This window comes from Drosophila nasuta, chromosome 2R (assembly GCF_023558535.2).
Source record: "Drosophila nasuta strain 15112-1781.00 chromosome 2R, ASM2355853v1, whole genome shotgun sequence".
Classification (NCBI taxonomy): Eukaryota; Metazoa; Arthropoda; class Insecta; order Diptera; family Drosophilidae; genus Drosophila; species Drosophila nasuta.
Window position 1 is genome coordinate 19,455,533 of NC_083456.1, and position 27,596 is coordinate 19,483,128.

The following is a 27,596-nucleotide window of genomic DNA, read 5'->3' on the forward strand; positions in this document are numbered from 1 at the left end:
CGGGAATTGGCAGACCACCAACTGCAATTACAACATGCACCATTTTGGAGAGAGAAAGCGCCCAATTGACAGAACACCCATTTCATTTTTTAAATCACACACAAAAGGATTATGGCTCAAACAAACACACACACACAGACACACACGCTCCATACACGCGGCAGCTTCTTCTGCTTGAATGAGTTTTTTTTTGTGCTGTACGCACCCTCAGGAAGCCCCAACAATGAAGGTTAAACTTACGCTAAATAGCTGTCGTCGCCAGGAGCACTTCTGCCTGATAGCCAACCAGACAGCCAGCGAGCCACTTCTAATCCTTAGCGCAGCTTGAAGTGCTTCCGCTTCTAACAGTTACAACATTCCGGGCGAGCATAAAATCAATAGAAACATTTAATGAAAATGGGGGAACCAAAGGGAAAAGGCTGCAGTCGAGTGTGCTCGACTCTAAGATATCCACTAGCTTTAAAATTCCGCACGCAATGCGAAATTTTATGATGTGGAAAAGTGAAAGGGGAATATAGAGAGTTGTCATCAAATTTGCAGACAAGAACTATGTGTTTATACAGACGAGCGATAGATGACCCTCTTCAGATTTTTTCACATTACAAAGGGAAGAAATATTGTTTGGAATACTTAGAAATTTGTTAGAACAATCTTTAATTTAAAAAAAGTTTTACGAGTTCTTTGACAAACTGCATTAAAGGTTTTCCAAATTGCATTTTTCTAACAATTTTCTTAAGAGCCTGAAAAATTCTTAAAAAACGTTAAAGAATTTCAAAATTTACGTATTTAAAGTGCTTAATAAAATCCATTAACAGATTTCGAAATTGAGTTCTTTAGCAATTCCATAAGCTGTATTAAAGTTTTTCGAAATTTCAATCTTTGCAACAAAATTGTGGAAAAGGTACCACTGTCCATCTGTTATTCCGATTTCAAACTATTAAATTGTAGTTTGCTACCAAATTGTAATACCCTGCCACACTGTAAATAAACGGGTATAAAAAGAAAAGAGAAATGCTTAAAGTGCATTTGGCAGCCCTCAAGGGTTGCACATTTCTTTACTTTTACACAAAATATCATAATTATATTAAATAATTACCACAAGCTAATTATCATTAAGTATTTGTCACATACATGAGTGTGTGTGTGTGTTAGTCTGTTTAGTGTAGGTACGTGTGTGTGTGTGTATTTATATGTGAAGCTTTAAGTAATTGTAATTGGCATAATAATAATATTGAAAATATACATACAATACAATTGCTTGTTATAAAATTTAAATAAATTATTAACTAGAGCGATCACACACACACACATACAAGAGCCCGTCACACACGCACACACATACACATACATCTGTCATTAGAAAATAATCAACATTAGAAAAACACTCGCGCTGGCCATATTAACAACAATTTGACATGATCATAGGACATACAATACAATACAATACAATAAAATACAAGATACAATACACAGAAGTTTGATACACATTACGACCTTAAGAGTTAAGCGAAATGTAGTTGGTTTAAAAACACAGACACATACATATGTATATAAATAAGCGTTAATGCTATCAATTAGTCAGTAATCCGTTATCCGTATAAAATACATACACATTTCTCATAAATACAGTACAAAAGAAACAATAAAAAAAATAATAATAGTAGAAGAAACAAATCAAAAGTAGAGAAGCTGCAATTTTCCCACAATTATTTTTCTTATTTTTGCCACTACACACACACAATCATTGATCGCTATTTAATCCGCAATGGCCGTATACGGCAGACTGCTGTGCTTCGGTTTCGTTTTGTTGATGAACACCTTGATGGCGCCATTGAAATCGGCACTAACCAGCACATAGCCACAACCCTTCTTATGCTGTTCGACCAACGGATCCGGCTGATTGTTTGGCAACTGCAAAAAGAGTTCATCCATTAAATAATATATGATGAAGGAAGAAACTAGGCTATGCTCACCTTATCGTTCGACACTTCATCTGGTTCCGGCTTGATAATGGCCTCCGGATGTGGCGCAAATATGGCACAGGTGACAGTTGCATTGTGTGCTTTAATGCCTTCCCAGAAATCACTGCGATCGCGACGCACCTGCAAAATAAAACCACAATTTGTTACGTTCAATCATAATACAAATTAGAAATCGCTTTGCGTCACTCACCGAGCTCAGCTTGGAGTAGTCATGATTGGTTTTCCAGATGTAGATGCATTGATTCTCAGAGCCGGCAATAATATACTTGCCATCGTGACTAAACGAGCCCTTAATCTGCGACGACACATTCAAGTAGCCTTTGTATTTGCACGACAAGTTCAAATCACGCAGATCATAAAGACGCACACGACTGTCATTCGAGGTAACCAGAATCTTGTCCTCGCCGGGCATCGGTTCAATCCCGCTTATTTTGCGACCAATGCGATTCTTGCCACGTGTGGAACGCACATGGATTTGTGTGTGATACTTCAGCTGGTCCGTGTTGTAGAAGATGCAGCGTCCATCGTAGCTGCCGACAACAGCAAATTGACCGTTCTGACAGAAATTCGCAGCTGTTATAAGCTTCGTTTGGCCATCGACCTCATTCCACAGCGCCACCTTCTTGTCGGGTATATTCCACAGCCGTAGTTTGCCATCCAGACTGCCGCTTAGGAAGTAGCGATCATCGCGCGGATGGAAGGCAATCGCAGTGACGAAATCAATGTGCTGAAAGCAGCAGAGGCATTCCTTTCGGGAGATGTGCCACAGTCGCACGGTTTTGTCCATACTGCTGGACAGTATGAAATAGTTCTTCGACCAGCTCACGTCAAGCAGATCCGACGTGTGACCCACATACGTGCAGAAGGGTTTGGGCATAAAGGGGCCCGTGCACTTCTCGGCAGCTGTGGCCATGGCAATGGCCTCTTCGGCGGAATGCTGCGACACCAGCGACTCTTGTGATGGCGTGGGCGAAGACTTCTGATCGGCATTGTACTTGTTGCGCATGTCCTGCAAGAATTGAAATCAATTAAGCAAATGTAATACAAAGTTAAGTAATATTTTAGCTTACCTGGAAGTAAGGATAGGCATCCTTGAGCACCCAAATGCGCAACACTTTGTCCTGTCCAGCAGTCGCCAACAGTCGGCCACACGAACTGAATTTCATGCACCACACTGCGCTGGTGTCTTCGCCACTTAGATCCTGGACATGTTGCAGCTTCGTGAACTCATACGGACCCTTGTTGGAGGACGATGCTTTGATTTTGATATTCTGCTCAGGATTCATGGCATCCACAATGTCGGCAACATCTTCTTTGTGCCGTGCATGCGACACCTCCGATGCAATGGACTTGGCCTTGTCCACCGTTTTGCGCATTGTGCTGCCAAAGAAACGTTTAAGTCTTGCCGTCTTCTTCTTCAAGCGACTGCCATCCTCCGTTTCCAGTTCATCCTCATCGGGTGGCTGACCCTCAATGCTGGGCGGTATACCAATGACGCTCTCCTCATCCGATTCCTTCTGTATGACCTCCAGATGCGAGGTAAGCTTCAGTATATGCAGCGAGAGCGGATTCCAGCCCTCAGGCACTGGCGGTGAACGCACTTCGGATAGCGGCATATTCTCGCCCGTATCCAGATTCTTGACCGGCACCTGCTCGAGTATCTCAAAGTCAGTCAACTGCTTGCCCGAATTGGTGCGTGTGCGCACATAAATGTTCATCTGTCGCAGCACATCCTCATCCCCGGCGGACTTACGACGCTCCTTATCGTTCATGCCGCGATACAGCGCCGTATAGCTGAGGACAACAAATATAAATTGATTAATTTGTAATGCTTACAAAGCGCTTTTAGCTACATGAACTTTAGCGATATGCAACTAGCCAATACTCTAAGTATAAGTACAATAGTTTAACTAACTTGAGGCACATCCGCCACGTTCTGTACATAATGAATAGATCGTAAGGACTGCTGGGAACAACTCTCATTTAAAGCTAAAGTTCATGTTTAGTGCATCATATTTTTCTTACCGCGTGGCACTGCCCAAGCTATTAGAACCGCTGCCCGCAAGCTTGGGTCGACTAGCACTCTCCATGAGCATCTTTTCGATGCGCTCGATCTCGTCCTGTGACGGTCCTTGCGCCTTGTTGCTGGCCTCGTCGCGTGGCTTGACCACATAGCCTCCCTGTATGGCCTTGAACAGATTGAGTCCCTGATTGGGATCAATGGAGCTGAAAGTACATGCATTTATTAGTCATATTTCAATTATAGCAATAGCAAATTCATTGCCTACCTCACCCGACCTGGCGCCGAGTTGCTCTTGGCCGAGTTGGATGGACTTGGCTTCGAGTACACAGACGTCACACTGTTGCCCAGCGAATGCGATGGCTTCACTGGCCGCACCTGCATCACCGTCGAGGAGGCATGACTGACGGCGGCAATTTGCGCCAACGACGATGGAGTCGTTGTGGTCGACGCCGAAGCCGACACGATTGTGCTGGTTGAGGAACATGTTAGCGTTATATTCGACGCCTTCGCGCTGACATCATTCAGTGAACTTTCAAACTGCTTGACAATATCGTCACGCAACTTTTGCTGCACATCACGCACACTTTTCACAGACCGCGTGTCGCTATCGGTGTCCTCGGCGTCGCCTGGCGGCAATCGCATGCCATCGTTCGTATTGAATTGCTCCGAGGAGCTGCTGCTCAGTTTGCGTGACTTCTTTTTGGTGCGAGGCGGCGCAACGGGGCCACTTGAGGTGATGGAATCTGTGGTCTTTGATTGCGTCAGCTTTGTGCTTGCTATCACATCCGGTTCCTGCAGCATTATAGTCGCACTATCGGCAGCCGTTATACGTGCTGCAGTTACTCCAGCTGCAGCAGCAGCAGCACTCGTTGCACTCGAGGAGCTGGCGGCGTTCACAGCTTGTGTTTGTTGCTTGGCAGTTCCTGCTGCTATGGCGTTTGTTGTAGGCGCTGTCGTCGATGACGTCGAGGTTGTTGTTGTCGGTGGTGGCGTCTGACGTTGTAGTTGATGCTGCTGCTGTTGTTGCGATTGCAGCTGCTGCTGTTGGGCATTCATTGAGGCTAGCGATTCACGATCAACGCTGATTGCTATGTGGATTGTAAAGTGAGAACAACATTCAAATGGTTTGCTCTGTTTTTGAAATACAAACACACACACACACACACACTCACCCGATGGATCGATGCTGCCCGCCAAGATGCGTCCCACGCGACCCAATGATGTCATGCTCTGAATGCTCATCGTATCGCTTTCAATCACCTTAAACGGATGTGTGGGTCGATTGGTAAAGACGCCATCCATCGAGCTGTTCTGTATGATGCAAGAGATGAGAGAACAAGACCAAGAACAAGAATTAGTGAATAAGAATTCATAAGCCAATTGCATGCTTGGCAGTCAGAGAGAAAAAGAGAGAGAGAGACAAAGAAATGAAAAACAGACTATAGACAGACAAATAATTGCAAGTGCAAAAAGTGAAACTAAAGCTTGTGTGTTACAGTTACAAAGTTAAGGGTGTGAGAGTGCGTGTGTCTGTGTGAGTATGCGAACGTGTGTGTAAGTAGATAAGTGTGTAAGCTAAATACATTGCTACATTGGATTGAGAAAAGAGAGATTTAGTACCTGAGAATCAGGTGTGAGTGTATTTCCTGGATTATCATCTTCATCATTTTGCATGCATTGACGCAGTTCTTGAAAGCGTTGTCTACCAGACTATTACGATTTTTTGGTTTTGGTTTTGTTTTATATACATACATATATATAATTATAAGTACAAACATTTGGGTTGAAGTTTTTTTTTTAGACCGTATTCCATGTAAGTTTTACAATTCAATTATATTTATATAGTTTTTATCGTTGAATGTTACGAAATGAGCAGAAGAAGAGCACAAAATATGAAAATAAAGAGCAAACATGTTTACAAATAAATTAAAAATTGATTTCTGTTGTTGTAGCGCCTCTATCATAATCATCAACATCATCATCACAATCATAATCACAATCACATCAACAAATAATAAAAAGTAAACATCAACGAAGCGATCGAGAAGCGCTCTTATCATCAAAGTACTTGGAGAGGGATTCCCTATACGATAAGTCATGAATGGAAAACGCAGTCAGAATGATCCCACAGTCAATTTCAGCTATTTATAGGTCAGCACTAGACCTTGACCAACAACGTTTACCACTCGTCTAGGTACAACCTATTTATTTTTATTTCATTTTTTACCGCAGTTCACTGATAATAAAGTCGCAAAGTAAATGCTGTTAACATTAATTGGAGCGGCGACTATCAAGAGAGATAGCTAAAGCGACATTTCGTTTTTCGTTTTTTTTTTTCCGCGTAATCAGCGCAAGGCAACATAACATATAGTAAATGAAATTCTATGAAAATACCAAAAAATGTTATACAACAACAACGACAATGCTTAATTATCTTAATTCAACAATTGCAGGGGTTGAAATGAAATTTAATTGATTCGGTTGCCAGGGCACAGCAAACAGAATTTGAATCACAATCTGAATCAGAATCTGTGTGAATCAGTAGATAGAATTTGAGGAATCTGAAGGTTGAATTGTTATTAGTTTTAATATGAATTGTACCCAAGTGTTTTCTTGTTAATATGGTGAAATAAATACAAAGAATCTGAAATTTAGTGTCCCAAAAAATTATCACAACAAGTGATAAAACAAAGTTAAATCAGCAGATACAATCTGACGAATCTGAAAGTTGAATATCTTTTGTCTAAAGCGCTATCATATTGTCACTGAATATAATAATATTATATAGATTATATTACAGTTAACATACTAAAATAAAGAAAAAGAAACTTAACCAGGAGATAAAATCATCAAATACCCTATCTATAGAGCACTTTCCTAGAGTTACTACCTATTATATTAATTGCGTAATTGTTATTACAGTTAATATTGTAAAACAGGTGTCGCAACAAGTTGAAATTCGAATGGCAAACTAAATATTACATAAAAAGTCTTAATAGTTTTAGTTTATGAGGGGCGCCACAGAAATCAGCAAACTATATAGATATAGCCACTTGTTAAACATAGATCAACCCTCGTCAAGCATAACACTGTATGTATATTATTATATAGTCTGACTGACCATTTGATGACTATCTACGAAACCTTTCACAATGTCGACAGAGGAGGGAGACAAAAAAAACACAACACAGACATAAATTATAAAAACAAATAAAGCAAATGCTGTTGTGCTTTAGCTAATAGAGAAAACCATATGACTAAAACGTTAAATGACGAGGGTAAAGGGAAGGGGAAGTGGGAGGAATTAATTTGCTTTGTGTGTTTTTCGTTTTTATGTTTTTGGGATTCGCAGTGAAATCGGCACAAAGAAATTTGCATTGATTTTTTGCACAACAACAACAAAGCACTCGAGCAAAAAAGGGAAAACGGAAAACGTGCATTGAATGCTGGGGAACTATAATACAATATAATATAATAGATCTTAATAATTGTTAACAATCTCTCTGATGGGAGCGTGACGCTATATTATCGCTATAAAGTCGAGAACTGAAATAAGAAAAAACACACAACAAAGTAAAAAGTGCATGCAAGCAATAATTCCAAATCAATCAAAAATCTATAAAAAGAACAATTTTCGTATTGAACGCAAACGCAACCAGCAAAAAGTTTAGTTTTTGTTGTCACTCCCCATTTGTCCGCCCCACAAACTTACCACGCCCTTCACTGGCTTCGGCTCCACAAAGACATGAGCGGGGGCGGTGCAGGAGGCATTGGAGGAGTCAACTACATCCTGTTGCTTGAGACGAGCGCCCAAACTGTTGGTGGGACTACGGGTGGCGGGGGTGTTGGCGCCAATGGGCGTCGCATCGCTGTCCGACGAGGCAGCCGCATTCACACGCACCGCTGGCTCCGGAAAAATGAATTCCTGTGCTGGCAATTTGTTGCGACTGCATTGAAAACAAATACAACATATAATAATCTAGTATACATTGGGGTGAGTCACAAGCTAGTTGAGGTAACTCTCCTCAACTCTCCACCTACCCAAGTGTTGAATGACGATTGTTGTTGGGTGTTGTGTCTTCGGCATCGAAAAATTCCTCTGAGCTATCCGAATCGGTTTCCAGTTTGCTCATTTTGTTATTGTTGTTGTTGTGAATGTGTTGTGCGTGTGTGAATTACCTAATCTACTTTCCCACTCTCACTAACGACTATGCAAATTGACCAAATTATGTTTTCGTTTCGTTTTTTTCTTTTTGCTTGCTTGCTTTGTATGCGTCTGTGTGTGTGTTTTGTTGTTGTCGAGCTGCAGGGCTGTGTCCCTGTTTTGTTGTTGCTGCTGTGTCTCCGCTGCTTGCTTGCGTTGTTAAACCAAACAGTAGTTGTTGTGTTTCATCATATCCTGATGCTGCTGGAGCGCAACAAACTGGTCATTCAGCATTTTGCACACATTCGCGTGTGTGGGTGTGTGGTTTTTGTTTTAAATATATTAACTACACAATTTTAATAATTAATTTTGTTTTACGCCCCGACGACACAACGACAGAAGGCTACGTTTAGTTGCATTGACTACGCAACATTGCTCAACACTACACACCTGGCAAAGCGATTCAGTGCTGCCAGCTGGTTGTTTTTTCGATAAATATCGAATATTTGGCACTCACAGTGCAGCGCAATATTTGGGCACTTATCGAACTCCCGCCAAAATCGGCAAGTGACCACAGTCGATTCAGTTTATTTATAACTTCAAATGGAAGCGGAGCTAAAACAACAATTTGATGAAATGGGCGTGGAGCCCACGGCTCCAGTGCTCGACAAATGCATGGAGCTAGCAATATCCTATAATGTGAACGATGCCACCGAATTCGTGGAGCAGTGGATGGCTTTTAGTTTGTCGCATCTGCAAGGTGATGAACCTACAGTTGCCAATCTTGGTGAATTCGAGCGCAAAGTGTTGCAAACGAGGCGTGAAAAAGGTGGCTCCAAGAAGCCAACCAAGTCTATAACAACGAGTTCCTTGGATACGAGCTCGTTGGCTAACTATGGCTTGATGGAGGAAGATGATCCGATGCTGAATGACTATGTGGATGAAAGTACAGCGTCCACACTGCCACACACACCCAAGGCAGCCAAGAATCAGAGTCGCGCCTCGGCGCTCAAAGCTGGAGTACTCTTTAGCCCCGCCAGCTACTCGCCAAAAGCCACAAAGGCATCGCCAGCTGTAACAGCCGCTGTAGAAGGAAAACCTGGAGACGTCGTTGACTCCTTTGGTCATCCCAAGCTGATGGCCGCCTCCAGTTGGCAATCTCAAGTGCAGCACACTGTGCCGGTTCTACAGCTGCTGCGACACAATGATGCACCACTGACCATGTCCAATCTGCGCTACATGAACGATCTGCTGCACGAGCGTTGTGATGATTTGCACGATCGCCTCGTCGACATTGGCCAGGCACTTGTCGAGAAGAAACTGGGTGTCAAGGGCGCTGCCGAATGCAGCTGGTATCCACAGGATCGTCATACGCTGGACGCGCTGCACATGCTGCATGCGGTGGGCATGATTCACTCCGATGACGACGGACCATTGGATGCACATTCGGCGCTACTCGCCGTGCTGGACACGGAGGAAAAGTTGCTGGCTCTTAATTTCTCGCAGCTCAAGTCTGGCAGCATTTTCCCTGGACAAGTGGTGCTCGCCAAGGGTTTCATACCACGCGGCGATACCTTTGTGGTCGAGGAGCTGCACACGGATCGCAAACTGACACCTCCACCACCTCTCAAAGTGGAACGCGAACTGCAGTTCGTGGTGGCCGCCGGTCCCTACACAAACAGCACGGATATGTGCTACGAACGGTTACACGAGCTACTCAACTATCTACGGGAACATCGTCCCGATGTGCTGCTCTTAACGGGTCCATTTGTGGAGGCGGAACATAAAGCTATCAATGAATTGGCTGAAACCTTTGACGCATTCTTTGAGAAGATGATCGCTGGCATCATGGATGTGGTGGGCAGCAGCACAAGCGTGCTGTTAATCAGTAGCCAAAAGGATGCCATGGCTGCAGCAGTATATCCCACTCCTGCTTACACACTCCGCAAAACGTATCCCAATCTGCAACTGCTGGCAGATCCTTCACTCATCGATCTGGATGGCATTACGCTGGGCGTCAGTTCCACCGATGTGCTCGATCATCTGCTGAGCCACGAGTTTGCTGCCAATGCGGGAGAACGCATGCACCGGGCCATCAATCATTTGTTCCATCAGGGTTCGTTTTATCCGCTGTGCCCGCCAGGGGATGAGAACATGTCCTATGACTCCCAGTTGGCGGCAAAGTTTGCCCAACTCAAGCAGCTGCCCAATGTCCTGATTCTCCCCAGCGATCAGCGGCATTTTATACGCATGGTCAGTGATTGTCTGGTCATCAATCCGGGACGTTTAGTGGATAGCAAAGGGGGAACTTTTGCTCGCTTCCTGGTGACACCAACGGCGCCAACAGCGACAAAGGCACCCAATATGTTTAGCAGTGTCGCCTGTCAAATTCAGCGTATTTAAGTATTTTAATAAAAATATAAATTCCAAATCCAAATCGATTTTTAAAGCGTTTATTCATTTTGTAGTTTTACAGCTAAACAGTAGGAAATGATTTCTAAACGTACTCGTATTATCTCTCTATATATATAGTCTAGGATGTAGGTGTATCTATGTGTGTGTGTGTGTATGTTGTGGCTGTGTGTTGGTGTTTGTTTGTTGTCCAGCAGTTCGAACTCAATTCGAGATGCTCGCATAAAACTAAAAACTTTATTGTATATTTTCAACTATACAAAAAATACTGCATGAAACGTTTACAATAATATTATAATTAATAATAATAATAATCTAACCTTGCGCAAACTTTTCACAATTTGCGTTAAATAATTCCTGTTTGTTTTTCTTTTATATTTATTTTAAATCTTTTTCTTAATTTTTGTTTAAGTATCTGCGCGCCACGTTCCCGTTTAAGTTATTTACGCCCACCCGCCCCATTTTTTGTGTGCTTTTATTTTGTGGGAGCTGTTCAACTGCGACGCTTAGTTGTTGGGCTCCTGCTTGTATTGTTATTGCCTATTGTTGACGCCCTCGGGATTGTGGAGGCCACCACCGCCAGGGCCACCGCCGCCCATGCTATGCTCCATATTCTTGACAATCACATAGTTGGTCATGTGATTGATGGCCTCGTCCTGCAGCCGTTCCGGCCAACGTTTCATATACGATTTGATAAAGTCACTAAACGTATCCACTTTGTCCGGCGTGCTCTTGTGTGTGTCCACAATGTTTTTCACAATATCCACGAATTTATCGTAGTCTTCGTGGGATTTTTTGATTTTATTATAGTTCGGCACACCGCCGTTTGTATTGCCCCCGGGGCCACCGCCAGCTCCACTGGCTCCCGCTGCATTCTGCATCTGTTGATCCATATTGCTGTCGGCAAGACGCGCCGAGGCAGCGGCAGCCACGGCTGCCACCGCCGCTGAGGAGGCCATGAAATTGTCGACATTGCCCGCATTAGGCGGCGGTTGGGAGTGGTCCATAAAGTGGCGATGCATGCCATACTCCGTTCTGTAAACAAATCCGAGAATTAAAAAAGGATCGTGGAAGAAAACGCACTTCCAACTCACTTGTAGAACCCCTCCGCGTTGTTGCTGTTAAACTCTTGTTGAGACATTGGATTTTTCCAAACTGGTGACTCGGATGTGGAAGGTAAACTGCTCGCATTCGAGGAGCTCGTCATGCGTTTATCTCTGAAAGGATATAAATTTATTATTTACATTTTTATTTGATATATTCATTTGCTACTACTCACTTGTAACCTGTGTGTGCGGCCAAGCTCTTAAACACATCATCCACTTGACTGTAGAATTTCCACGTGCTGATTATGCCCGTTGTCTCGAATGTCTTTTGCTCCTGGCGATAACGCTGTGTCAGATTATTCACCTTAAAGTGTACTTCCAGAGCGGTAACGGGAACGCCAAGGCCCGTCAACTGCAATAAACACAATCATTAATCAATTAATATATAAACCATTTAAATTCACTAAAATCATTTACTCATTAATATCAAATATTCATTTATTCTATTTCATTACTCACTAATCTATCATTCAGCAAAGAATTGTTTTGCTTACAGTATTTCAATAAATATGTTCACATATGTGAAAAATTTAAAAATGACCCAAAAAAAAAAACATTTTTATTCATTCAAAATAAAACTTTTCATTGAACGAAAGTAGACTAATTCTTAATTATTACCATTTATTTCTTTAGAATAATATTTCTAGCTCCAATTTCTCTTTCGCTCTATATATCATTACTTATTCCATAACTTCGACCCCTGATGTTTAATCTTTACAGAAGTAACTTGGGATTTTTAAAGATAGTTCTAGTTCTGAATAGATACTCACTTGCTTTGCCATAGCCACATAAAGGTGTCCATTTCGTTTAATTGTGCGCAATTCATAGGCGCAGACTTTCCATAGTTTAATTAGCTCTAATACTCCACTATCCTCCCATTGTCGGCGCTTTTTGTTGAATTTTTCATACTAACAACAAATTGGGGGATTCACAATTAATTTGGGGAATTCAAGAAAGAACTTATTATCTTTTTTGCATACTTACAGGCATTTCACATGGGTCTCATTCGCGACAAACGGTTGCCCAACAAAATTCGGCTGCCAATTGGAGTTGGACATGGAGCAAGCTAATTAGTATGGGAACATTATTGCACCTGGGCACCCGCACCTGTAATTTATTTATTTTCAATTAATTTATCTGATTTTTTAACTTATAGTCTACATATTTGTATTTTTTATCGATATAGTTAACTATTGTCAACTTCCATTTTTCGATTTTTATTTACAGCTTAAATTTAATTTAGTAAAAAATTTAAAAATAACTTTCTCCTCAAATTATTGTTAAATCATCACAAAATTATTCATATTAACTGATTGCAGGGTATTTGCCCGTCGAGCAAACTCGCGTTTTGCGCTAACATATGTTTACTTTGACAGAGGCCAAACAACAGTAGAATTCGCAAGGTTTACAGATTGTATGCAGAAAAAACTATTTAATCGATAAAAGCACTTAAAGGGAATTGCAAACAGCACCTGTTTGATTAATAATGAAATTAATATGCGCTTTAATTATCTAGTAACACACATACACATACTACAGCGCTTGTGTATAATTTTTGCCGGGCGACAAATACAAATGCAATAAAGCGGCTTAGATTTACGCACACGTAAACAACATAATAGAGAGTGCGATATGCATGTGTATTTATATTATCATTAAGCTGCAAATACACCGGCAAGCATAAACACTCACACACACGTACACAGAGGAGAGAGAACGACATACGCTAGTAAACAAAAAGGTGAATGCAAGGTGTAGGAAAAACAATGGAACGGCGATATGAAGCTAACACGACGGCGGCTAAAGTTGTACTGAAGCGGTATTTCAAGTATACAAAAGCTGCGACCAGAGCACAAATGAAGATGCTACAACAACAAGAGCGACGACAGCAACAGCAGCGACTGCGACGTCGACAGTCAAACCGCCGACGCGGTCGCTGCGCTACTTTGGCACTTGCTGCCCCTCAATTGATGATGGGGCCAACAGCAGCAACAACAACAACAATGTGCTGCGAGAGATGGTTACTTTTCTTGAATACACACACACGCGCATACAATATTTTTTCCCTTTGCGAGAAATGAAGATACACACTCACACACACACGCAAGTATGTACATACTTTTCCTTTTGCTATGCGATTACAGCAAATGCAATTTCGATACTCATATGGACACAAGTAGCAACATCAGCAGCTGGGCGCGCACAATTACAATCACAGAGTGACGAGCACTCACAACACCACAACAACCAAACACTCAACTTAATAATAAGTTAAATAATTTAATTTTAATTATCTTCTTGAAGAACACACACACTCGAAAAACGTAGTTAGCAGCTCAACTCGAGATATTTACCAACACTATAATGATGGCAAAACGTACACGACCATAATGACGTTGTTCGAAGGAGACAGCAGCAGCGCGCGCAACATGGTGTGAGCGGCACAGCTAGTATACTATTTATTCACCCAAGCGTTGCCAGCTAGTCGAAAAATGTGCAAGTAAAATTCAAAAATTGCGGAAAACGCAAATAAATAAAAGTCAAGTGCAAAGTGTTATTCGTGTGAGGGTAGAGTTTATTTATTATTCGTAAGTATACGTATGTATATATTTGTAAAAAGTGCCTGCTTTGTAATGTTATCAAAAATATGGCGCAGCCACGCCCACAACGAGCTTAAATGAGTAATGATTTTAGCTGAGGCAGCAGCGCTCTAGCTTGATTTCCAGGCTTGAACATGACCATGTAATTTATCTTAAGCGCGCCCGCCACTCGGCAACAACAACAAGACCCAACGGCAGCAGCAGCGGCAGCAGCTCGTTAAGGCGAGCAAAGCAAACGCATTATCATCATCATCAACTGTGTGCGATTGTAGCAATTGTGTGCGTGTGTGTGCGAGTGTCAGCACTCTCTCCCCTCTCGCTCTAATGCGCAAGTGCTTTTGTTGGCCCGCGCACTCACACATACACAGAGACGCACATGCTGTACGGTCATCATCATTAGGTTGGCACACACAGTAAGAGCAGCGGCAACCCCCCAATACCTACACACACACACACACACACACACACTTGCACACTAAATGCGAACGTCATTAGCGTCGGCTAAATAACAAAAAATGATAATGTTGCTCTTTCACTGTCGTTCGTTGTCGTAGCCGTTGCCGGCGTCGTCATCAGCGTTGGTAATCATCATTATATTTTACATAGAATGAACTTTGTTGAGAACGCCCCCCCGCCTCCCGTCCGCCTTCGCTGCAACTTGAAAAGGTCAAACGCTGCGGCTTATTGAGTTTGTTCTGTTTTTATTGCACCATTTTCGTTAGTCAGAGATAAGGCTAAAGGGCGATCCTGGAATGTGCTGCTCGCCCCACTTGGCCACCAGATGATAATTGCCAGGATCTCGCACCTGGTACATGACACGAAAGATATTGCGGCCCAAATGCTTCACCACGATCTCCTCACTCGGCCCTTGAGGTCCCAGTATGGCCACAAACAACATATTGTTGCCCGCTGCACTGGCATCCACGGTGAACTCATTGCGCTCTAGAAGATTAATGTGGGTCAAGCCGAGGCCACGACTGTGCACTTGGCTGGCATCAGACTGAAAGACGGGCACTGCAATGGAAGGGATTACGTTAGGAATGTAAAAATAGATACTATAATATAGAATATATAATGACGATTGTTGCACCTACACTTAATTGCACATCCAACATAATTGCATACATTAATATAAATGCAAAACCAAAAATAGTTTTTATTTTTATGTTACTAGAGATATTAGAGTTAAATACATTTTTTTTCTGCAAAAGTTGAATGAGCAATACCGACATTGTACTTCAAATGCTCATCTATCTTTTACATTAAAAATGTTGCACTTATCTGCAATGTGTAATTAAAATATTAATATTTATGCACTATTATTTGAGAATCGCAACGCTCGTACACAATTTTACTAGGCTGATAAGTGCTGTAACTTAAAAGCTGTTGTAATAATGCATTTTATGATTAAAAAATGATGCAATAATCCGAAATGTGCAGTTATATGCAATGGAGTTTAATTAGACCATTTAGAACAAAAAAAGTTCACACAAATTAATGCAATTTCTAAGATGTGCAATTATCGACATTAGTTACTTACTTGCTGAATTAGACGCAGCTGTTTCATCGTCTGCTTCAGTTGGAGCTGCTCCCGCAATTGTCACTATAATGTAGGGAGACTTGGGCAGCGGCACCGAGTTGCATTTGATGTGCACTTTGTAGAGTCCCGCCTGGTTGAGTTGGCACTGCACCTGAAAGCGTTCCGGATCCAACTGTTCGAGATGAAGCGCAGCTCCATGCTGACCACTGGGATTCTCGAGACGCACATCAAAGTTGCCCTTGACGCCATTGCGTTTAATGATGAAGCTCACCGTGGAGTTGATGCGCACAGCGCCGCTGGGCAAATGCAACAGCTGCACCTTGCCGGCATCGGTCAACTCGGGTGCAATGTAGACGTGTGGCGGCTCTGTGGGATATGCATCTGCAAAAGCAATGTTTACGGTGCTATAAATAGACGGGCAATAAATTGAATGCTCAGCTACTCTGACCGAAAATATTGAGTACAATATAAATTTTAGCGTTTGCATCGATAGTTCAGACAGACAGTTAGGATGAAAATTTGTTTTATTTATGTACATATTTTGACTTCCGACTCACCCGCGTCTGGTGTGCGTTGATATCGGCCAAAAATACAAACACTCTCCGGACTGTGGCCATCACTAGCAACACCATCGCCTATGGAACGGTCCAGCAAATGTGTCGCGTTTGTATTTAAACGCATCTCCTGCGACACTTTAAACATGCCGCTTTCAACACAACAAACAAACAAATCACTTAAAGACACTTAAAATGTTTTTCAAAGTATTTCCGTAAAAAAATCTATATTTTATTTTTCTTAAATTGCTGTAGCTGTCTGTGGACCGTGCTGTCTCTATTCCTTGGCCAGACTGAGTCTATGCTCTCCAAACATGGGGGCTTCTGTTCTCTTTTTTCAATAGAGAACAAAAAAACACTCTTTAAATTCTGAATTATGTACATAACATATGTAGATAAGGCAGCAATGGGCACATGCTCCACGATGAAAATGTTTATGATCTGCAGCTTCGATGGGCATCATGCCAAAACAACTACATAGCATTGAATAGAGAGCATTTTGTGAATACCCATGCAGGCATGTACATCACTTGTTTGCAGGCACTGTAGATCGCATTGGATGCATACTGTCAATTATATTAATTAATTTAATTGGCTTGTGAAGGGGGTGGATGCCAGTCCTAAAAGAATTATTATTTTTATATGATTCTTAATTTGTTTCTATTTAAACTATTAGTATCTGTGACCCTTTTTAAATTAGTTTAATAGCGTTCTTATTATTGCAATAATTAACAAGTTAATTTATGTTCATTTAGAAAATAATAATTAATATTTTAATACCAATTTAACGATTATTTTTAAATAGATTTTATAAAATTTCAGAAACATAAAAAACAGTAAATCTATGTATTATCTTTTTTATATTATTGTATTTGATTTATTATAATAGTTAATTCAGTATATGTGAAGAATTATTAATATGAATTTGCAACTTTCATATATTTTTTATTTTTATATATAATATAAATATATAATATTTATATATATATTTTATAAATTATCATTTAAGTTTGTCTAACCTTCCAACTTACTTATGGACTTACAGTTTTATAATTCAAACCCATTCTGTATAATATTTGGAAATTTATTTTAATCTTCATAAAAAACAAGAACATTATTAAATCGCGATCGTAGATGCAATTAGCTTTTCAGAATTTGTTAATTTTTTTTATTTAGCCCTCACACTTAGAGGTCAGTCAGGATTTTTTGGAACCTCGGAAACTTCTAATACTAATTCTCTAATCTTACTGTCAATTTTCTAAAGAGATTAACGATCTACCGCATCTGTTGCATGCTGCATATTGCGGAAGTAAAATTTAAAATAATTATGATTAATTTAAAAGTACACACAAAATGTATGCCATACACTATATACGTGTATATAGAGCATCTAATTAAATAAGACTGCAATTACTCGTCAATCAATTAATAATCCGTGTTCATGTGGCGCCTTTGATATCGTAGCCGATTTGAAGACAATGATACAAACTTGGAAAGACCGTGATATCCGTGTTGCTCAGATGACCCAATTCATAGAGCAGGGCATAGATCTAAAAAGGAAATAAAAGTAGAAAATAAAACGTATACTTTTGAGAGGTTATAAGTAAATTAAAGGTTATTCATTGCTGGTTAAAAAAGGATCTAAACTTTAAGGATTGAGATAGGAAAATTATTTGTGAAATCATATTTCGAGAAAAATGCAACTTATTAAATCTACAGAAAACAAAGCAGTTTATGCAAAAATGTATGTGGTTATAATCTAATCTCAGATATTGCGTTTTTGATCTAGTCTTGAACAGGAATATAACTTTCAAAATAATTATTCGATTGTACAGAAAACTGAGAAATATTACCATCATATTGGTTTTTCTCATCTCTTACTTTAAGATGATTTTTGATTGTAATTCAATTTATAGAAATTAAAGAGAACTGAGGATCAATTTATAGAAATTAAAGAAAACTGAGGATCAATTTATAGAAATTAAAGAAAACTGAGGATCAATTTATAGAAATTAAAGAAAACTGAGGAGTATTAGTTAAATTTTCTTATCTACGAGTTCTATGTTAGTTCTAAGTAAAGACGGATAGAATAAATCATCAACTTACGTTCTCGGTAATTTTCAAATTCTTGATGGCCTCGGAGCGCATCTGCTGCCAGGTGTGTCGCAAACGTTCCTCCGCCTCCGAGACGAAACCAGGAATCCAATTCTCCTTCAGTCGATACATATACTGACGATGCTTCTCGCGCACGGATCGCGGTTGAATGGGACGCTTTCGCTTTGTGCTCGCTAGAAGCATTTGCTCGGCCTTGGCGCGTTTCTCCTCGATCTGCAGACGCATCTTGCGTGCGAGATCCTCACGTTTCTTGCTGGCTGCGGTCTCCTGGAAGATGGACACCTGATTGGATTGGGCATAGAACTTGCTGTAGTAGCTAATGCGACTGGCATCTTGTGGCGGCATGATCCTTCTGAAATTTCCCAGATGACTCTCCTCCCAAGCCACTTGCTGAGCCAATGAACCGGCTTCCGGCTTTGGAGCCGGTGCAACATTAGTTTCATTGGTCGGTGGTTTCACTCCACCGGCAACTTGTCGCGGACGCAGCACACTGTAGTAAATAATAATGTTGTGATCATGACAAAATGCATTAATTGCAGTTACTTGCCTATCGCCCTTCGACTTGAGGAGTCGCTGCTTGACACGCTTCCGATCCTCTCGCAGAATTTGCTTCTTGTCCGCCAGCACAGTGCTCACCAGCGTCAACGTGTCCCGAATAAGTGGACGCTTGACTTCCCGATCCACCTGCTCATTGGTATGAAAACTGGGCGAATGATTCACCTCGAGAATGTAAGGCTTCAGTTTCCAGTCCACCAAAATGTCGAAGCCCAAGATCTCGAAGCAAGCCTGAATTGTGTCATGACCCGGAAAGCAAGCGTGATAATTATGCTTGAGCACTGGCCATGCACTCAGCACCGTCTTGATGATGACATCGTCCACATTCGACCAGAACTCGGCCACATCATAGTTGTGTCTGGTCATCCAGTTGTTGATCGCACTCAACTTTCGCTTGCTGCCGCAATCATCGTTGTCGCAGAGATCGTATTGCGAGTTGCGTTTGTTCACCGAATAGTTGGTCAGATGCATGTACAGATCGTTGGCATTGCCCGGCGTGGGCTCCACATACTTGTTGGTGGCAAAGCGTGCCAATCCCTCGTTGTACACATAGATTCGCAACGGATCCACCGAGGTGATCAATGTATAAACGCGCAGATCGAACTTGTAGCCATCGATAAGCAGCGGCTGTAAGCAAGGGGAAAAGGGAATTGACTAGTCAACAGGCTAAAGTCTAGTTTGATGGATTGTGAGATACCCACTAAACTTTTAAGGAAATCTTACATATATAATAGTATAGTATAGTATTCTGGGCTACATTTTTGATCTATAAATTTGATGATCTTTGAATGATCTTTAATGAAATTTTTAGAATATCATATTATATTAGATATTTATAATTGATGTAGCAAAATTTTATTTAGTAGTTTTGAAACTATTCTTACTAATGACATTTTCCATTAAGAATCAATGGTTAAAAAAATAACTATGAATAAAATGTAGATTCTTCATCTCTTTTAGTCATTATTATTAGTGTTCATACTAATGATAGCTAAAGAAGTTGATTGTTAAAGACATATGGTTACATCGCTGTTGAAACTAATCAACATATCTCGCTTAATGGCCTCTAAGTGGCCGCTAAGTGAAAAAACGTAAAGTACAGCCACTTAACTTTAACTTTTTCTTTAATTTTTTGCTTTATTTTATTGTGTGGTCTCTAAGGAAACAATGTGGGTCATTAAATGAGCTTTTGAACTTTAGACAGTATGGCCGATAAGTGAAATGTAAGCTTATTCTGCATTACTTAAACTTAGTATTCAACTCTAATACTAAAATTAATTAAAAATAAATCGATGACTTACACGATAGACATACGTCTGGCAGATCAGACGCTCATTGGCTCCAATGGTCTTCAAATCGTTGGTCAACCAAATTCCGCGTCCCTGGGCACCCGAATCCGGCTTCAGGATGAAAGTGTGTTTGTGATTGAGCGCATAATGCATGGCATCGCCATAACTAAAATCAAGTTGAGAGTTATTCAAATCATTTCAAGACCTGGATAAACACATACTCTGCTGGCAGCATCCAGGTCTTGGGAAATATCTTGTAATCATGTGGATATAGTTTGAGCATGCGATTCAGATTACGCGACAGCAAATCCTTGCGACATATTTCAATCATGCCCGGAAAATGATTGATCTGTTGAAAGCGTTTCATGTTCTTAAAGAGCTCAACGCCGGGAAATGAATCGGACCACAGAATGTTCCACAACTTCGATTCCTTCACAAGCTTATAGCCAAGCAGTCTGGAGATGCGGCCAATCATGGCATAGCGTGAGTTGGATACACAAATGGTGCTCTTCGATTCACTGTAGAATGACAATGGATTAATGAAACAATTAATGATGAAAGATCAAATATCGTTTACACAAACAAAGGTTCAGCTGCGCGAGATGTGGTTGCATCCACGCGTCCTGAACATGCCACACGATAGCGACACTTATTCAACTCAATGTAACCATTAACCTCGGCACCATCGTTATCCTCATCGCTAGCTGGCTGCACGGGCTTGAATCCCTTCTCCCGAGTGCGTGGCGAAGTGTCCGTTTTCTTTTTTATCATCTTGGATTTGGCGGCGCCGCCTGCTGGAGATTTGCGACGTGATGTCGACGATAATGGTGGAGACCATGCAGAGGCAGCGGCGGCGCTGGCATCCACATCATGATTACATTGCGACTCCGAGAGAGCCATCTCAACGCCACGCAGAGCCATAGTTCGTATGGTTCGTTCTTTTAGGATTTTCTCTTTTGAGAAATGGCGCAGTGTTTGTATTCGTTTGTAGAACTTGGAATTTTTTAGATTCATTGTACTTTTTTTTTGCTTTTTCTTATCAGTTGGAGGAGACGAACAAAAAGTGAAATTGAACGGATCCTGTGTTCAATATAAAATGAATTTAATAACAAAATATATAGATTTATGCACGTTCGCTTTTAAAATTATTTTTATTTTAGGCTAGCACAAGTGACAGCAATGACGCTAGACTCAAAATCGTTTGCCAAATGACGAGCAATAACATTAAAAGTTATTCCTTATGCTTTAAAAATATGTATTGTATATTTTGTTCAACAATTGCTTAGACACTTATTTAACATAAACTTGTATAAAAATATAAATGGTACTATATTTTGTTATTTTCTTGGAATGTTCAATCGAATGCTTTAAAGTGTGTGACAACTTCAGCCATTGAAGGTCGCTGCTGCACATTGAAGGCCGTGCACTTCAATCCAAAATCGATGGCACACAGACATTTGTCCAGTTCCTCGCCCATTGGCGTCACCAGATTCTTATCAAATATATCGCTGCGAGTTGGATTCTCTGATGGATGACAGGTTTTCTTAATCGATTTCAGCAACAGTTGCTGATCCGCTTGATGCGTACACTCGGCCATCAGGCGACCTGTGAACATTTCCAACAGCACAACGCCAAAACTATAAATGTCGACGCCGGTGCTGAGTTCCTTGGAACTCAGAAACTCTGGTGGCAAATAGATGCGAGTGCCAAACACTTTGTTCACTTTGGTCACATCGTTTATAAACTTGGGACCTTCACGTGCCAGGCCAAAGTCACCAATCTTGGGCTTCTCCTTGTCATCCAACAGTATGTTGGCGGGCTTAATGTCGCCATGTATCAAAGGAATTACACGTGCCTTGTGCAGAAAGTAGATTCCCCTATAAGGTAAGAAGAGTGAATTTACAAAGTATTTTTATAAACCACCAAACTTACTTGGCTGTGCCGAGAGCAATTAACAAACGCTGTTGCCACGTCAGAGGTGCTCGACGAGGCTTTGTGTGCTGCGCTCTTAGTCTGGAGTCCAAGGAACCTCCTGCCATCAGTTCATACACCAAACAGGGTTTCTCGCCATTGATGCTATAAGCGTAGATGGCCAGAATGTTGTCGTGTCGCAGAGTATTCAGGTACTTTAGCTCATTGTAGCTCTGCTGCAGATGGACTTTTGTTTTGTTGCTGTGCTTGTGCACATAATTCATCACTTTAATGGCCATGAAGGAGTTCATTATTTCGCCCTTGTAGACTTCACCGAATCCACCGTTGCCCAGCTTATTCTCTGGATTCCAGTTGTCCGTTGCTGCCACCAATTCGGCGTAGTCAATTTGCAGCAGCGACTCAGCGGCACGTTGCACGCTACTCACGCGAATATCATCGGATGATTCTAAATTGTTGTTCCGATTGTGAGGAGCATCGATTGCTCCTGATTCGCTGGCATTGTTATTGGAGCGTGTATTGGGCACCTCTTGAGTATTCGGCACCCGATCCACAGTCTTCGCAATATACTTGTGTAGCTTCACATCTACATAGTCTTTAATGATCAACATCGCACTGCGCAGTTTATTACTGGAAGGCATAAAATAGAACATTTAAAAGAAAGAATTTTACAACTTATGTATGAAAATAGGCAAAAAATAAGTGTTGAATCTTCAATGAAATCAGAAAGTAACTATTTTTTTACTAAGCGTAATAATCTTTCCAGTGTCTAGTTAAAAATTACTGCCACCACAACAAGTTGGTAGCAAATATGTGACTCACTTGTGGAAGAGCGCAAAGAGACTGTGCATGTTTTGATTGTATTGTCCACCCCAGATGTTGAGGAATTCGTTGGCGGGTGACTGTCCACGTAGTAGCTGTTTTTGTATGTAGTTCACATCTTGAGGATACAGTTTGACGAATGTCGCCAGCTGTTTCCACACGTCTAATGCATCCAGATGCTCACAAAGCTCTAGGCGCACACAAACTGGCAGCAGGGCAATGGGCAGAGGGTTTTCCGCCTCGCGTTTAGAACTAGCTGCTCCCGCTGCGCTCATCTTTTTGTCAATTTACTGCCAATTGCGATAAGTTTGCAAGTGAGCTTGGAGCAGCGAAATGTTTGGAATGTTGTGATCATCAAAACAACACTTGTTTGCACGGGTAAAACCCAATTGGAACAACTGGAGATAATGTTGTCAGCGTTGCCAGATCGTTGATCTTCAAAAAAAAACTACGACGCCAGGGCTGAATAGCCTAACTGTTGCTAACAAATGCATTATGCATCTAAAAGTTTTAAGCGCATTGTAAGAAGGATAGCTTACAGTTTGATAATATGGCTATTCCAAGAGCAATTGAAAATCTTAATTATTAATATTAATCATTGTCCTGAAAGATTGCATGCCGGGTAATACGACCAGCTCTATAATAAACTTTATAAACTTTTACTGAATAAAACTGAAATCCACGGCCAACAAAAATATGAATTGCAAGAGTTTTTAGCTGCAACTACATACATATTATTTTCAGTTTCTTTTCAATTTTAGACATATTTCAATAGTTTTCAATGGATTTTTTTCTGGGTGATAACATTTAATAAATGCTGAATCCTTCATCTGTTTCCTCTGTCGGCTTATGATCGAAATTAGCGCATTTTGCTGCCTCGCCGCCGCGAACTTTAACGTTGTAGCAAACATTCTCGGTCTTTAGCATGGACTGCCGCATGGTGGTAATCTTGCGCCATAATTCACGAGCCCGTTGACAGTTCAAACTGATGTAGCTGCAAGTGAAGAGAAATGAGTTATATAGAAGAATCATTTAAATAACTAATGTACTTACCCGGTATAGAACTGTTGCAATGCTTTGCAGGTTTCCATACAGGTCTCGGTGTCACCGCTACCCAAGGAGTTGATGCAGCGACGCATCAATTCACCAGTTAAATCAGAAACTCCCAAAATATACTCGGTTGGATCAACGAAAAATTGAAATTTTTGAACGACTTTCTCGCTGGATTCTTCAGTTGCTGCTTCTCCTTCCTGAGGCGGCGGTGTCTCATCTTCATACTGCATCACCGATTGCAAATCAGACCAGCTTGATATTGACTTTGACTGCTCACTGTCCTTGTCCTCGTTGTTCAAATATTCCATGTAAGTATATGCTTCAATAAACTCTTGCAATCCTGGCGAATATGCAGCGCGGAATTGATAGACATCCTGATCGCGTAGCTCTTGGGCAATGGCACGAAAGTTGACGTCGATGAGCTTGTTTAAGCGCTGCTTTGCCTCCTCCAGCACTTTGGGTTTGTTCTGCTTGCGAGAGTCGATGGAATGCAAAAAGAAGATAATGCGCTTCGATTCAATGGTAATGTCGCGACTGAGTTTCAAAATGCGTTCGTGTCGATCATGTTTGCTGTCCAATTCGGTGGCATAGTTGCGAAATGCTTGCACCACTGGATTTTGCTCGTCCAGCTGCACTTGACGCTTGCGGGGCGCATTATTATTGCGATATCCTTGCGCTTTCGGCATTGTTTATTTCGTTATTGTTGTGTATGCTATCAAAGAGCAAGATAAAATGCCGGCAATTTGCGTTGCCACACTATTCGATTGTGCCTCGAACAACAGTTAAACAGCTTATCGATAGACCTTGGAATTCATGGTTTTCTTGGATTAGTTTACTAGCTGTAATTTGGCTATGACACTTTTCTTTTGCTTGTATTTTATAATTAATTTAATGATGTGGTAATTTTTTAAGCCCAAGCTTTAAAACCGTTTATTTGTGTGCTTGTCGTTGCCACCCTATGTCGATAGTGCTTAAAACGACAACACCTCAGCAGGTTATCGATTAACGTTGCAGTACATCGATTATTATGGTTGATGAGTTTACCTAGTGCAATTTGGTCGTGGCAATTTCTACAAGTTTTCAAATTTATTTATTATTAATGTTTATTAGGTGCCATGCATGAGCCAGCAAGGAAGCCATCGGTGGCTACGGCCACCACAAGCACAGCGGAGAAACTTTGTTTTGACAAAAACGAGTTTATGAAGGTAAGTTGTCCAATTAGAAGCCAAGAATTTTTTTTATTGTTCCTTTCCTTTTATAGGAAAACTTCTCGGTGGATGAGTTTCTACACAAGAATCGCAATGCACCCAGTCTAGAGCTGTTGCGTGACAACCTAGGACTCTATCTGAAGGGTCTACGCTCGGCCATGATTGATCTAATTAACGAGGACTACGCAGATTTTGTCAATTTGAGCGCTAATCTTGTTGGTCTCGATCAGTCCATTGAAACCATTCAACGACCGTTGGAACAATTTCGAAGCGAGATTGAGAGCATACACAGCCTGATTGAGGATAATGTGTTGGAGCTGCGTGCGGAACTAGAGCAAAAACGTCAATTACGCGAATGCCAACGCAGCTTACAAAGCCTCAAGAAAGTCTATGAGATCAGCGCCAAGCTGGAGAAGCTCATCGCTCTAAAACTGGCAGGAGAGCAGAGCCCACATGCTGTTGACTTGGAACGTGCTGCTCTCGACTTGATACAGCTGAAGTTTCATGAAAAACATTGCACCGCACACCTCAGTGAAGAGCATAAGGCGAAAATCCAGCAACTGGAGAATGATGTGCATCAGCATTTGCGACGCTTCTTTAACGAATCATTGCAGCAGGCTCGCAACTCCACCGCAGAGCACTTGGAACGTTGTCTACGCATCTACATAACGCTGGATGCCTGTGGGCATGCTGAACGTGCATTTCGCGATGATGTTGTGGCACCATATATGAGCGGCATCATTGGAGAACAACAGTTGCAGAATTCGCCACAAGGATTGGCAGGAATTTACAGCAAAATACTGAACTTTATATCGCTGCATATGACGGATTTGTTGCGCCTTACGTTATACTCGGATAAGCTGAATGGGTTCAATTTTGTGGTGAACAGCTATTGGGCTGATGTTGAGATGCGTTTGGAGTTACATATGAATTCCATATTTGCACCAGGAAACTCTGAAGTGTTCTACGTGAAGTACAAGTGTACAAGGGATTTCCTTGGCAAGATTGAAGAGTTGCTCACGAATAGCAACGAGGAAGCGGTGACTTTCTATCGCCAGCATAAGCAAACCAAGAGTTTTGAGGCTCGCTGGAATTTGCCCGTCTACTTTCAGATATGTTTTCAGGTAAATCAAATTTATTTTTATTTATTTGCATTACAAATTTAGAAACTATTGTTTCAAATTGCAGGAAATTTCGGGCAAATTTGAGGCACAATTGGAGCCACTGCTTAAAGATGACACACTAAACGTCAATCCAGCGTCTGGCGACTTTCAATTGAAGCCATTTAATGCTGCCAAAGAGGCATTGACTCGCTGCTGGGCCGATGGCATCTATTTGCCCGAAGTATTTCCCAAATTCTATAAGCTAAATCTGCAGATTGTCTTACGACTTTCGCGTTGGATCAGCGATGTCATTGCCGCCTCCAAATCTAGCCAGAACTTCACTAAAGTCTACACAAGAAATCAACTGCTGATCTCTCTGCATGCTGATACCCGTAAATTGGAAGCCTATTTGCCAGAGCTGCAAAAGATCATTGTCCAGGCCGCACCGAAGACAAAGAACATCACGTTATTCAACAATGTGCTAAGCAAATCCATGGCTGATTTGGACGATACCCTTGCCCTGCATTTGAGCACCATACAGACGACTTTAAAAGACCTCTTGATCACAGAATGTGGCACAGAGAATGTGCGACAGGTCAATGACTTGCCACGTTTGTATCGTAAGACGAATCGTGAGGTGCCCACACGTAGTTCCGGGTACGTTGAGCAAATGCTACGACCTCTGAAATCGTTTGTGGCGCAGCACGAATCACAACTGGGAGCTTTGGTTGTAGAGCAGATACTCATCGAGGTGTGCAGCAACATTACGAAGGCGTAAGTTAAGCAAATCCTTAATAGAATTTTTTTTAATTTATCTCTTATTGCAGCTACTTTAATGTGGTCAGTGATGTGCTGACCTCGGTGCAGAAAACTGAAGAATCTTTGAGACGTCTGCGCAATCTGAAGAGTGGATCCGCATCCAATGCGCCGGCGAGCAGCAGTTCAACTGCTGCTGTCTCTGATGATGACAAAATACGTCTGCAGTTGCGAGTCGATGTGGCCGCCTGGACACAGGAGCTGTCCAAGCTTAACTTTCAGGCGACACAGATTGAAAAGCTACCAGAGCTATCAAAAATGGTTGAAGAGAGCATTAAGTCAAAGGATTAAATGCTTAATACCAATTTTATTATTGTTAATCGATTTCTACAAATTTCTCGTTAG

The 27,596-nt window shown here is 41.4% G+C and overlaps 8 protein-coding genes across 14 annotated transcripts; 2 read left to right on the forward strand and 6 right to left on the reverse strand.

The window, feature by feature from the left end:
- Positions 1 to 1,495: 1,495 nt before the first annotated feature.
- On the reverse strand, positions 1,496 to 8,580 carry LOC132784026 (WD repeat-containing protein 44). 2 transcript variants are annotated; one of them, XM_060789389.1, is made up of 10 exons: positions 8,047 to 8,580; positions 7,718 to 7,952; positions 5,626 to 5,715; positions 5,178 to 5,316; positions 4,271 to 5,093; positions 4,008 to 4,208; positions 3,053 to 3,776; positions 2,173 to 2,991; positions 1,974 to 2,102; positions 1,496 to 1,911 (listed from the first exon to the last, which is right to left on the reverse strand). In XM_060789389.1, the coding sequence occupies exons 1-10, from the start codon at positions 8,136 to 8,138 to the stop codon at positions 1,756 to 1,758; spliced, it is 3,408 nt and encodes a 1,135-aa protein (XP_060645372.1). In that variant the 5' UTR covers positions 8,139 to 8,580; the 3' UTR covers positions 1,496 to 1,755. The 2 variants fall into 2 exon arrangements, with proteins under 2 accessions (XP_060645372.1, XP_060645374.1); XM_060789391.1 differs by lacking the exon at positions 5,626 to 5,715.
- A 94-nt stretch (positions 8,581 to 8,674) lies between these two features.
- LOC132784027 (DNA polymerase alpha subunit B) lies at positions 8,675 to 10,590 on the forward strand. The gene has a single exon (XM_060789392.1). The coding sequence runs from the start codon at positions 8,753 to 8,755 to the stop codon at positions 10,550 to 10,552; it is 1,800 nt and encodes a 599-aa protein (XP_060645375.1). The 5' UTR covers positions 8,675 to 8,752; the 3' UTR covers positions 10,553 to 10,590.
- A 1-nt stretch (position 10,591) lies between these two features.
- LOC132784028 (uncharacterized) lies at positions 10,592 to 14,012 on the reverse strand. Of its 5 annotated transcripts, none has more exons than XM_060789393.1 (6): positions 13,787 to 14,012; positions 12,652 to 12,774; positions 12,438 to 12,575; positions 11,841 to 12,019; positions 11,656 to 11,778; positions 10,592 to 11,596 (listed from the first exon to the last, which is right to left on the reverse strand). In XM_060789393.1, the coding sequence occupies exons 2-6, from the start codon at positions 12,655 to 12,657 to the stop codon at positions 11,095 to 11,097; spliced, it is 948 nt and encodes a 315-aa protein (XP_060645376.1). In that variant the 5' UTR covers positions 12,658 to 12,774; positions 13,787 to 14,012; the 3' UTR covers positions 10,592 to 11,094. The 5 variants fall into 5 exon arrangements, with proteins under 5 accessions (XP_060645376.1, XP_060645380.1, XP_060645379.1 ...); XM_060789397.1 differs by having other exon boundaries at positions 13,983 to 14,000; XM_060789396.1 differs by lacking the exon at positions 13,787 to 14,012 and adding an exon at positions 13,393 to 13,411.
- A 935-nt stretch (positions 14,013 to 14,947) lies between these two features.
- Positions 14,948 to 16,625, reverse strand: LOC132785909 (filamin-A). Its single transcript, XM_060792221.1, has 3 exons — positions 16,365 to 16,625; positions 15,808 to 16,188; positions 14,948 to 15,281 (listed from the first exon to the last, which is right to left on the reverse strand). The coding sequence occupies exons 1-3, from the start codon at positions 16,507 to 16,509 to the stop codon at positions 14,986 to 14,988; spliced, it is 822 nt and encodes a 273-aa protein (XP_060648204.1). The 5' UTR covers positions 16,510 to 16,625; the 3' UTR covers positions 14,948 to 14,985.
- A 1,067-nt stretch (positions 16,626 to 17,692) lies between these two features.
- Positions 17,693 to 21,538, reverse strand: LOC132786744 (tubulin polyglutamylase TTLL13). 2 transcript variants are annotated; one of them, XM_060793376.1, is made up of 6 exons: positions 20,898 to 21,513; positions 20,542 to 20,838; positions 20,333 to 20,486; positions 19,024 to 19,658; positions 18,468 to 18,966; positions 17,693 to 17,911 (listed from the first exon to the last, which is right to left on the reverse strand). In XM_060793376.1, exons 1-6 carry the CDS (start codon positions 21,332 to 21,334, stop codon positions 17,801 to 17,803), a joined length of 2,133 nt encoding a protein of 710 aa, XP_060649359.1. In that variant the 5' UTR covers positions 21,335 to 21,513; the 3' UTR covers positions 17,693 to 17,800. The 2 variants fall into 2 exon arrangements, with proteins under 2 accessions (XP_060649359.1, XP_060649358.1); XM_060793375.1 differs by having other exon boundaries at positions 18,468 to 19,658; positions 20,898 to 21,538.
- Positions 21,539 to 21,558: 20 nt separating this feature from the next.
- On the reverse strand, positions 21,559 to 23,462 carry LOC132786748 (serine/threonine-protein kinase pelle). Its single transcript, XM_060793382.1, has 3 exons — positions 23,072 to 23,462; positions 22,253 to 22,879; positions 21,559 to 22,197 (listed from the first exon to the last, which is right to left on the reverse strand). Exons 1-3 carry the CDS (start codon positions 23,344 to 23,346, stop codon positions 21,675 to 21,677), a joined length of 1,425 nt encoding a protein of 474 aa, XP_060649365.1. The 5' UTR covers positions 23,347 to 23,462; the 3' UTR covers positions 21,559 to 21,674.
- Positions 22,069 to 27,542, forward strand: LOC132786745 (conserved oligomeric Golgi complex subunit 2). The gene is made up of 5 exons (XM_060793377.1): positions 22,069 to 22,204; positions 25,235 to 25,329; positions 25,386 to 26,456; positions 26,521 to 27,209; positions 27,263 to 27,542. Exons 2-5 carry the CDS (start codon positions 25,240 to 25,242, stop codon positions 27,540 to 27,542), a joined length of 2,130 nt encoding a protein of 709 aa, XP_060649360.1. The 5' UTR covers positions 22,069 to 22,204; positions 25,235 to 25,239.
- LOC132786751 (translin-associated protein X) lies at positions 23,668 to 24,974 on the reverse strand. The gene is made up of 2 exons (XM_060793386.1): positions 24,125 to 24,974; positions 23,668 to 24,065 (listed from the first exon to the last, which is right to left on the reverse strand). The coding sequence occupies exons 1-2, from the start codon at positions 24,808 to 24,810 to the stop codon at positions 23,879 to 23,881; spliced, it is 873 nt and encodes a 290-aa protein (XP_060649369.1). The 5' UTR covers positions 24,811 to 24,974; the 3' UTR covers positions 23,668 to 23,878.
- Positions 27,543 to 27,596: the final 54 nt, after the last annotated feature.